At 37.9% G+C, this 11,433-nt stretch overlaps 1 protein-coding gene across 1 annotated transcript; it reads right to left on the reverse strand.

Moving 5' to 3' along the window:
* Nucleotides 1-1,149: 1,149 nt before the first annotated feature.
* LOC119996949 lies at nt 1,150-3,206 on the reverse strand. The gene is made up of 5 exons (XM_038843727.1): nt 3,021-3,206; nt 2,537-2,778; nt 2,360-2,443; nt 1,922-2,308; nt 1,150-1,828 (listed from the first exon to the last, which is right to left on the reverse strand). The coding sequence occupies exons 1-5, from the start codon at nt 3,204-3,206 to the stop codon at nt 1,150-1,152; spliced, it is 1,578 nt and encodes a 525-aa protein (XP_038699655.1).
* Nucleotides 3,207-11,433: the final 8,227 nt, after the last annotated feature.

Raw genomic sequence — 11,433 nt, forward strand, 5'->3', positions numbered from 1 at the left:
TCCTCGCATTCATTCGTCCATCCGTAGTTAACAGATTTCCTCAAAGTAGAGAAAAAATGACAACATTTATCGGATGATCTGGAGATAAAACGATTGAGCGCTGCTACTCTCCCATTAAATCTCTGAATGTCATTGACACAAGTCGGGGAAGGGATGTTCAAAATGGACCGAATCTGATCTGGGTTGGCCTTAATTCCTCGCTTTGTGACTATGTACCCTAGAAACTTTCCAGATGCCACTCCAAAGGAACACTTGGTGGGATTCAACTTCATATTATACTTGACCAGCAAATCAAATGCTTGTTAGAGATGTTCGAGGTGTTGGTCGACAACCAATGATTTTACCAACATGTCATCGGTGTATACCTCCATAGTGTCTCCCATATATTTTGAGAACATTTTGTTCACCAATTGCTGGTACGTGGCTCCGACATTCTTCAATCCGAAGGGCATCACCTTATGGCAATAAATTCCCGTTTCAGTTATGAAGGTCGTCTTCTCCTGATCCTCCAGATACATCAAAATCTAATTGTATCTAGAAAAAGCATCCATAAAACTTAGCAACTCGTGACTAGCTGTCGTATCGACCATCATGTCAATATGTGGCAGTGAGAATGGATCTTTCGGGCAAGCTTTGTTCAAATCTGTGAAGTCAATATAGACTCTCCACTTGCCATTCTTTTTCTTCACAACGACGACGTTAGCTAGCCAGTCAGGATACTGTACCTCCACTACAGACCCGTTGTCTAATAGCTTCTGAACTTCTTCATTAATCACTAGATTTTGTTCAGGAGTGAATTTCCTTCTCTTCTGCTTAACAGGAGGATATTCAAGATTGACTTTGAGCTGATGCATTACGACCTCAGGATCTATCCCAGTCATATCTTCATGGCTCTAGTCAAAACAATCGTGATGTTGCGACAAGAATTGGATCAATCTCTCTCATAGATGAACAGGCAGCTACGCTCCAATCAGGACTTTCTGATCTGGAAAGTCAGGATGGTTTTGTACCTCATTAAGCTTCTCCATTCCTGGCTCATCTGGCTCCAGACCGGGTGCCTGGTTCTGTAGCTACTATGAGGACTCATTCTTGCTCCTCATGGTGGTTTTGTTACAACTCCTAGAAGAGTGTTGATCACCCAAGATTTCCCTAACACCACCATTGGTAGGGTAGCGTAGGACTTGGGTGATAAGTAGAGGGTACGACCCTTATGGCGTGCAACCAAGGTCGTCCCAGAATGGCATTATAAGCAGAAGGTGAATCCACAATCGAGAACCTAGTCGGCTTGTTCAATCCTGGGGCATAGATTGGTAAGGTAACTTCACGAAGCGAATGGCTCACCTCGCCATTGAACCCAACAAGCGCCGTTGACTTCCGTAATATCAGGGTTTCATCTAGACCCATCCCTTTATACACAGCCAAAAATAATACGTTGGCTGAACTTCCATTATCAATCAGGATGCGCTTCAGATTAATGTTAGCAACCTGAAGCGTAAGCACCAAAGCATCATGGTGCGGATGCAAAAGCTGGGTAGCTTCATCATTAGCGAAGACCATCACTTGGTTAGTGAAAGTCCCTATAGACCGCGCCATTTTGGTGGCTGGGTTCGCCACTTCTTTCTCATGCTTCTTGGCAGAGGTATGAGAAATTCCACTAATCTCTAACCCTCCAGAGATTACACAGTAAGTTTGCGTGGCTAATGGTGGCGGTGGTAATGCCTTTGGGTTATCAACTTTCCTCTTTTCCCAGATAGCTCTACCTAGTTCAGATAGTAACTCTCTCAAATGACCTTTTTTTAGCAGGTAATCCACCTCATACCTGAGGCCTCTGCAGTCAGGAGTGGTGTGCCTAATATCTTGATGAAAATCGCACCACTTCTTAGGGTACTTCCACCCTTCAGTTTCTTTCTTGGGTGGTCACTTAACCTCATTGCCCATCTTCTTCAAAACTTGCACAGCCTCGACTTGATGTATCCGGAGGGGATACTCTGGACAATTTTTAGCGTAATCGGATGCTCTAGACTTACGGGAGCGCCAATTATTGCTAGGCTCACCAATGGTGGATTTCTCCTTCTTAGGACGTTTATCTTCGCGTTTCTCTTCTCTAGGGGGATGGGATGGTTTTCTCCTTGCATCTTCCTCCCATCGAACGAACACGGTGGCTTTAATAAGAGCTTCTTCGTAGCACCTTATGTCACACTTTGTGAGTTCTTTATAAAACTCCCCGTCTGGGAGAAGACAACTCCGGAGTGCTTGTATAGCAGTCCCCGGGTCGCAGTAAGGTATAGATACCTTCTCCGTATTGAATCTAGCCAAGAAATCACGGAGGAATTCTCCCACTCACTGTGGCAGTTGATACAAGTCATCAGAACATTTATGGATCTTACGGCTGCTAGAGAACTGCGTTATAAATGTCTCGATTAGCTTCTCAAAAGAAGCGATACTGTCGTTGGGTAAGTTAATGTACCAATGCAGAGTAGGACCAGTAAGAGTTTATCCGAATCCTTTGCACATGCACGTCTCATGCATCCCATACGGTATAGCGATCACACCCATCTTCAATTTGTAATGGGCCACAAGATCCTCAGGATCATCAGTCCCATTGTATAACTTCATACTCGGCACACTGAACCTGTGCAGCAAATCCGTTTGGTATATACTATCGACAAACGGTGACCCCATATAGCAATTAGCATTGATTTTGGCCAAGGCGGGAGGTGTTTTAGTTAACTTATCTATATCTCCCCTCAACTCGATAATCTGCTTGGCCATAGTTGCCTGAGCAACAGAAGCTATAGTGGGTCTTGTGAAAGGTGCAGTAGGAAAACATTGTGGTTGCGAAGGCCTACTCCTCGGAGAATTTGTCAAATCTATAGGAGTATCTCTATTGACATTTTACTGAACTTCTTCTGTCGTGGGATCATGGCCTTGGGAACGAATTGGGTATCTAGAGGGTAAGGCAAAGGGTTTCTAGATGGTGTTTGTTCAAGGTGGGGGAAAGGTGGAATTTGGACTCAAACAGGATCATGGCCTTGGGAAGCGTTCTGATTTCTGAGTTGTAACATCTCTTCGAGGAGTGCTGCATTATCGTTAGCCATTGACTCTAACAGCGCATATGTCTGCTCTTTATTTCTAGAGATGTCTTCTCTCATAGCTTGCATGAATTCCATCAGTTGCTTGTTAGTGGCTTCGTTGGTATCAGCCATAATTGGAACTTGTCGTGAAATCTTCTTGATTAAATGCTTGCAAAAGTCCCCCTATCTGGTGCGCCAAATTGTAGGGGCAAATTGCTACAATCATTGAAAGTCAACTTTTATCTCTGTGGGGTCCTTCTCCAACTTTGAATCCTGCAAACTTCACAACAAGAACAACCGTAAAAGCTCCTTAACGGGTTTGGGAGGTGCCGGTCATGGAGGCTCCAACGATCAAGTTAGTGTTTATCGGAGATGGAAGACCAGCTATGATTCTAGTGTTTTGTCTGAGTGTATTTTGTGAGGATTTTTTGTAAGTATGGTTCTTTTTGTTGGAAATTGCTCGATCCCCCGCATATGGATGGAGGGGGTATTTATAAAAGAATGAAAATCAACCTCGGAAATTGTGTGTTTATTTCACTTGTCTCATTGGACCAACTTGTATAAAGGAGATGTAGGAAAATTCTATTATCTCGGTTGTGTCAGGGTTGATAGATAGATAAAAATGATAAAGCAACAATATGAAATGACCAAGACAGGTGTCAATGAGGATATGGGTAGAATTATAGGCGGTAATTAATGAATAGATGCGTACATGAAAGAAAGTCATACCTAGGGATATGAGCTCATCATATCCATAAATGTCGGCTGTAAACTAGATTGACAGAAACTGCTTTACGGGAAAAGTAGTCCAAGAAGTGGCGCTTGTACGTGCCAGCGCCCTTACTATATTGGAGCCTCTACACGGCCGCCAATACAGTAAAGATGTCTTGAAACCTAGTTCCTGTTTATTAGGGAAAGGTTACTATGAACATAGTAAAGTAAATAGACCTATACCAGCAGCAAGTGTTAGACAATATGTCAGATATGGTGTCAGATGACCGTTATATTATTTAGCAGTGATGTAAATGTTATGTATGGGCCTCATGGTAGGCTTTAGGTCGGGCCTGACTATAGTGGTTAGGTTTGTGGACCCAGATAATCCAACTAGATTTGTCGTTACATGACCATGTGGGCCCATACCATTTTTGGCACCTACAGCACCCGCACTCCAAATGCACCCAGTGCGGGTGCCTTGGGGTGAATGCCAAATTAGTGCTTCCTAGTTGTCTAGCCGGTTATGGTTTGTGGGGTTTTATGGATGGTTGTTGGTGTCATGGTCACCGATGGTTGTTCCGGACTATCGTGTATTGCCTTTAAGATTTGTGGATGGTTTTGTGTGCCACGGCCTTTGATGGTTTTTCAGAATGTCATGTGCTACAACCTTTGATATTTGTGGATGGTTTTGAGTGCCACGGCCTCCGATGATTGTTTCGGATTGTCGTGCGCTATCTTTGAGAGATGTGGATGGTTTGATGCCACGGCCTCCGTGATTGTTCCGAACTGCCATGTGCTGCGTGTGGTTGTTGCGTTTGATGGATGGTTGTGTTGGAGCTGTGATATGTATGATTGCCTGCATATACATTGTTTGTTCATGTACAATGTTTTGTTGGTATTGACTATGGAGTGATCATATTGATTATTGTCTGACAATTTTATTTGGTTGTTTTGCTTGTTGCTCTCTGTTCAAGTATATTTAATCTATCCTTTATTTTGTTCGTTGTTTGACTTTTTTCTTTCATTGTTGCGCACTCGGGTTCCTACCACATAGGTATCTGGGTTCTTATCGGGTACTTATCCCTATTGGGCTTCATAGCTCACCCTTTCTTTTGTTTCCCCCACTTTCAGGTGAGTTCGTTGATTTTGATCAGTTTTCGACGACGTGATCGTGGTGATATGGATACTAGGATCTGTCGGGTTATAGGTAGTTTTGTTAGGTTGTTGTTGTTTAAGCTTCCGCGTATTGAATTTGGTGGGTTGTTTTGAATATTTCTATTATTTATTTTAATAATAAATGCATTGGGATGATTTTGAAAAAAAATTTCTCTAGTCGATGTTAGTTTAGTAATTTCACAGATCCCCTTTGAGACGGGTCGTTACACGCATGTCTTAAATGCAAGGGTGTGATCTGCTGCAAGCAATGTGGTCCAGCTAAACAGCGCAATGTATTGAATTTTTCTTTGTTGGAGATGGAAAGGGACAAGATAAGGTGGCGCAAGGAAGGAGGAAGAATAAGGATGGAGGGTATTTTGATAAGTTGATAGGCTTTATCCATTTTTTCTAATTTTTTTTAAAGTTGTCCTTATTGGATTATAACTTTCAATTTTTAATTTCTGTCTTATGGATCAAAACCCTTTTTCTTTTTGTTAATTAATCTGTCAATGAGGCCACTCGCTATTATTAATGTAATGTTTTTTTTTTCTTTTCTAAAATAACGTGGGCCCCTGGGTAACATTTATAATTTTACAAAAAAATCATTTAGCTATTATTAATGTAATGTTTTTTTTTTCTTTTCTAAAATGACGTGGGCCCCTGGGTAACATTTATAATTTTACAAAAAAATCATTTAGCTATTATTAATGTAATGTTTTTTTTTTCTTTTCTAAAATGACGTGGGCCCCTGGGTAACATTTATAATTTTACAAAAAAATCATTTAGCTATTATTAATGTAATGTTTTTTTTTCTTTTCTAAAATAACGTGGGCCCCTGGGTAACATTTATAATTTTACAAAAAAATCATTTAGCTATTATTAATGTAATGTTTTTTTTTTCTTTTCTAAAATAACGTGGGCCCCTGGGTAACATTTATAATTTTACAAAAAAATCATTTAGCTATTATTAATGTAATGTTTTTTTTTCTTTTCTAAAATAACGTGGGCCCCTGGGTAACATTTATAATTTTACAAAAAAATCATTTTATAACGATTATTTTTCAAAGAAAAAATTATATTACATTTTATAATGAATATTTATAAAATTAACGTGAACGTTAAACATTTTTTCATTTTATTATATTTGTAATTAACAATAAAATTAATTTTAATAATAAATTATACTGACTAGGCTAGATTTAAAAACAAAATTTCTAATAAAAACTATAAAAATTTAAGATATAATAATATAAAAATCATAAGAATTTAAGATATAATATTTTACTCCACAGTTTATTCTCAACTTTTAGTTTACCAAACACCTCACAACATTTTTCATAACACGTTTAGCTTTTTTCCATAGCTTTTCCTCAAGAATTGAAAGTCACCCTAATCGCTCTACCAAACGGGCACTAAGACTTGACAGTTGGCAGTTGGTCATCTCCACAACTACAAGTAATACCATTCACTTAGGGCTTCAAGTTGGGCATTTTTTCTGGGTTTTGGGCTGGACCTTACCAAAAAACTAAACCCCAACCCATCAATAAGTCTTCTTGGGCTGCCCCGGCCCAACGTCCTTTCGGGCTCGAATTGAAGCCTACAAGTCGTTTGGTGACCCCTGATCCAAACTCACGTAACACCCCTCCTGTGGATCTAAGCTCAATTTCATAACTGTTGATGCTGCTATGGCCCAATAGAGTATGTTCAAATGTGAAACTAGGCCCGCTTGGGACCAATTAGGTAGAGCATACTGGTTTTAGTTTCAGTTTCAGTTTCAGCAATCAAAGCATCAACATTTTTGGATGCTTTTCTTATCACATAAATGGGAGGCTAAAAGATGCATAGATGGATTTGTTTTCTTCTTTTTTTTTATTTTATATGTTGATATGTTTGTTATGTAAGAGTGACTTTGTCAGTTGTTTGGTGGTATTGTTGGTGTTTTCTATATTCTGATAGATGAGATAGCTAGTGAAGCTCTTATATGTTATTCACTTGTGCTTAAAAATTCATATATTTTTCGTTTTATGATTGATTTTGTTGTCTTTGTTAATTCTCTGGTCTGTCCTCGCTCTTACAGCTGCAAGTTCTTCGTTCATCAACAAGAGACTACCTTGCCCTATCTCTTTTGGGCTTCAAGCCTTAGGCCTATCATTTGATCTCTATTAGGCTTTTATTATCTGTAGTCTGTTAGTTGTTACTTAGTCAATTGGGCTTACACTGACCCATTATCATTTCTATTTGTTTATCTAATACGATACAACTCTTCTCTTGTGCCTATTACCAATGGACTTGTCAAATCAAGACAGTCGTCGTTGGATTCAAATGTACACTTTGTTTAAGTTAGGCTTTCTCTGCCACAATCTGTAACTTGACATTTTACTATAATAAAAGTTTAATGCAAGTCTCTTCTTCTGCTTCTTCTTCTTCTTCTTCTTCTTCCATGATCTTCTTCCTCTAACTTCTGATTCTTCAACTATTTTGAAATTATCTGCGAATCATCATGGTATTGGAGTATGGTTCTCCTCCTGGTGTTGGACAAAGAAATTTGCCAGGCATTACACAAGCTTTGGCAGAAACAAGCAATCACATGCGGAATGTAAATACATTACCTTTAACAACTGGTCAAATACCACCAGCAAATGCTCTCTCAAGCTTTGCCCTCTAATCTATAGACACAGAGAAGTGTGTCCATAGATGAGTTTCTTGCTTTGGGATGAAATGGAAGACTATGATCAGTTGCCATCATGTAGTTGTGGAGGAGTGGAGCCAGTCAGATTAAATAAGGAAAAGCAAAAGGTTATGCAATTTCTCATGGGATTAAACGACTGTTTCAGTGCTGTGAGTAGTCAAATACTCATAAAAGAGCCTTTTTTGGATTTGAATAAAGCTTACAATATAGTCAATCAAGAAGAAAGAAAGCAAAAATTAGGAGACAATGCAGTGAATGTTCCACCGGAGTCCTTAGCAATGGCAGTCAACAGAGGAAATGGAAACAACAATTATTCAAAGCCTTACTATAAAAACAATCAGGGCAAGAGAGAAAATGACAACTCATCAAGATCTCAACAAGGCAGTAAGGAAAATCTTTTCTGCACTCACTGCAAATTGACAAATCACATAGTTGAAAAGTGCTTTAGGATCCATGGATATCCTAAGTCACCTTTCAAGAAACGAAGACAATATCCAAACAACAAATCTCATTTAGTGAGTCAGGTGAAAGGAAGTGTCAATGACCATGCAGGAGCAAGATTAACAAATGCACAATATCAACAGATTCTCACTTTGCTTCAAAACAAAGGAAATCAAGAAGAGGAGACTTCAGGAAAACAATTCCAATTGGGAAACGTAGCATCAATGGCATCTACAACAGGTAACTTTTTAAATAAAAGCTCAAAACTTTTGCACAAATGGCTCATAGATAGTGGAGCCACTGATCATATCATTTGCCTTCCATCCCTATATGCATCTTGTCAACATGTGCATAATTCATATGTTACCCTCCCTAATGGTGAGAAACATTCTATATCTCATATAGGTGAAGTTAAATTAAATGAAGGAATGATTCCAAAAAATATTCTATGTGTTCCTACTTTCACCTATAATCTAATCTCTCTTAGTAAATTAACTAAACAAGAAAACTGTTCACTTATATTTACAAAAGGAAAATGTGCCATGCAGGACATGGTCACTATGAGGAACATTGGGCTGGGGATAGAGCATAAAGATCTCTATCATTTTCACAAGGAAGAGAGAGCTGAATTGAAGACAGAGTCTTATGTTAATTCTACTGTTAGTTCAAAAATATGGCATAAAAGGCTAGGTCACCCTTCTAAGAATGTATCTAAGCTTATGAAAAGAAATTTTAATAGTATTTTGGAAAATTGTAAGGAATGTTTGATGGGAAAGATGAATAGAAAACCTTTTGGCATTAGTGAAACTTCTACATCTAAATGTTTTGAGTTGGTTCACATGGACATATGGAGACCAAATTCAACCACATCTATAGATGGTCACAGATATTTCTTGACCATAGTGGATGACTATTCTAGGATCACTTGGGTGTATCTCATGCACTCTAAGTCATAAACTAGAACTTATATTCAAAGATTTGTTAATTATGCAAAAAAATCAATTTGAAGAGGGTGTCAAAATTATTAGGACCGATAATGGTATTGAATTTAAAATGGAAGAATTCTTCTCAAATGAAGGATTACAACATCAAATTTCTGTCCTTATACTCCACAACAAAATGGAGTAGTGGAGAGGAAGCATCAACATATCATGAATGTTGCAAGACCAATTAAGATACAAAGTGGTTTACCTGAAATTTACTGGTCTTTTTGCGTTAGCACAACTATTTTTATAATAAATAAGATTCCTAGCAAAGTCTTAAATGGTAAATCACCTTGTCAATAGTATATAATAAGTCAGCAGACTATACAAAATTTAAAACTTTTGGTTGTTACTGCATAGGAAAAAATAATAAACCAGTTGGTTCAAAATTTGAACCCAAAGCTAGGTCTTGTGTATTCCTAGGATATCCATTGGAATCAAAGGATATAAACTTTTAGACATTCAAAATTAAGAAATCTTCATCTCTAGGGATGTGAAGTTCTATGAAGATGAATTTCCATATAATTCAGAAAAGCACAATCTTATTACTAAAGATCAAAACACAGAAGATGATACAGTTGAGTTGAGATATAATAAAGATCTTCAAAATGACATCATTGAAAACAAGAGGTCAAGAACAAGGAAAGCATCTACTTACTTACAAGATTATGTATGTGATGCTGCATCCATTTACACTCATGCATCTCAGAATAACAACATTCCTTTCCATGAACATTTTATTGGAAATATCTCTGTGCATCCAGAACCTAGAAATTATACTGAGGCATTAAAAGATAGCAACTGGGAAAATGCAATGAATTTAGAAATGGAAGCCTTAGAAAACAACAAAACTTGGAGCTTAACAACTATGCCACTGGGAAGAAAAGCAATAGGATGTAAATGGATTTTTAAAACAAAATATAACTCAAATGGTATAGTTGAAAGATACAAAGCTAGGTTGGTTGCACAAGGCTTCAATCAAACTGAAGGTTTTGATTATAAGGAGATTTTTGCTCCTTTTGTTAAAATAACCATAGTAAGAGTCCTCTTAGCCTTAGTTAGTATGCATAGATGACATCTGCATCACTTAGATGTTCATAATACCTTCTTAAATGGGGATCTGACTTAGAAGAGGAGGTGTACATGAAAGCACCTCACGGGTATGAAACTAGTGACAAGAACCTAGTATGTAAGCTCAACAAATCCATTTATGGCCTAAAGCAAGCTTCTAGGTAATGGAATGCTAAATGCAAAGGAGCGCTATTAAATTTTGAATTTACTCAAAGTAAATCTGACTACTCTTTCTATTATCATAAGGATTCTAGGATAGTCATACTTCTTCTCTATGTTGATGATATGGCTATAGGTGGAAATGACATGCAATTGATTACTACTGTAAAAGATTACATCTCTAGTTGTTTTAAAATCAAGGATCTAGGAGACTTTAAGTACTTCCTAGGGCTTGAAATAGACACAAATGACAAAGGCCTAACCCTCTATCAAAGGAAATACACATTGGATCTTATAAAAGACATTAAATTAACAAACAATAAGACAAGTACATCTCTTACTATTACTACTGTCAAGTTAATAGCTAATACTGAAAATTTAATTGCAAAACCTCTACAATATAGAAGACTGATTGGAAAATCGATGTATTTGACAATAACAAGACCTGACATCACATTTGTTGTCAATACCCTAAGCCAATTTATAGCAAATCCTACTGAACAACATCTTACTACAGCTAACAGGATAGTTAGATATCTTAGAGGAACAACAAATAAATGCCTTTTCTATCCTAGTACTAATCAATTGTAGGTACAAGCATACTGTGATTCTGACTGGGCCTCTTGCACAAACACAAGAAGTTCAGTCACTAGATACTGTGTGAAGCTAGGTCAATCATTAATTTCCTGGAAACCAAAGAAACAACATACAGTCTCTAGGTCATCAGCAAAAGCAGAGTATAGAGCAGTAGCAAACACAACCAATGAACTAATATGGTTACAAAGCCTATTCAACAAACTGAAGTTCCCAATTCGTCTACCTATGACTCTACACTACGATAACCAAGCCACTATACACATCGCCAACAGCCCAGTCTTTCATGAATAAACCAAGCATATAGAAATAGATTTATATTTCACTAGAGACAAGATTCAAGAAGGTCTCATGAAGCTGTCTTACCTTAGAACCGATGACCAATTGGGAGACATCTTCACCAAAGCAGTTCCAGTGCATCGACTCCAAACCATCTCAGTTAAGTTGAACATGATCAATAAGCTTCAACTTGAAGGGAGATGTTACTTCTCTGGTCTATCCTTGCTCTTACAGTTGCAAATTCTTTGTGTTGTAAGTTCTTCGTTCATCAACA

This window comes from Tripterygium wilfordii, chromosome 4 (genome assembly GCF_013401445.1).
Source record: "Tripterygium wilfordii isolate XIE 37 chromosome 4, ASM1340144v1, whole genome shotgun sequence".
Lineage (NCBI taxonomy): Eukaryota > Viridiplantae > Streptophyta > Magnoliopsida > Celastrales > Celastraceae > Tripterygium > Tripterygium wilfordii.

What these genes read in the sequence shown, in the direction of transcription:
- LOC119996949 (XM_038843727.1), bottom strand. Translation starts at nt 3,206, where the DNA reads ATGGCTGATACCAACGAAGCCACTAACAAGCAACTGATGGAATTCATG. An exon ending in CTTCCCAAGGCCATGATCCT is followed by an intron (nt 2,779 to 3,020) that starts GTTTGAGTCCAA and finishes TCTGTTGCTCAG; the next exon opens with GCAACTATGGCCAAGCAGAT. An exon ending in AAGATGGGCAATGAGGTTAA is followed by an intron (nt 1,829 to 1,921) that starts GTGACCACCCAA and finishes TCCTGACTGCAG; the next exon opens with AGGCCTCAGGTATGAGGTGG.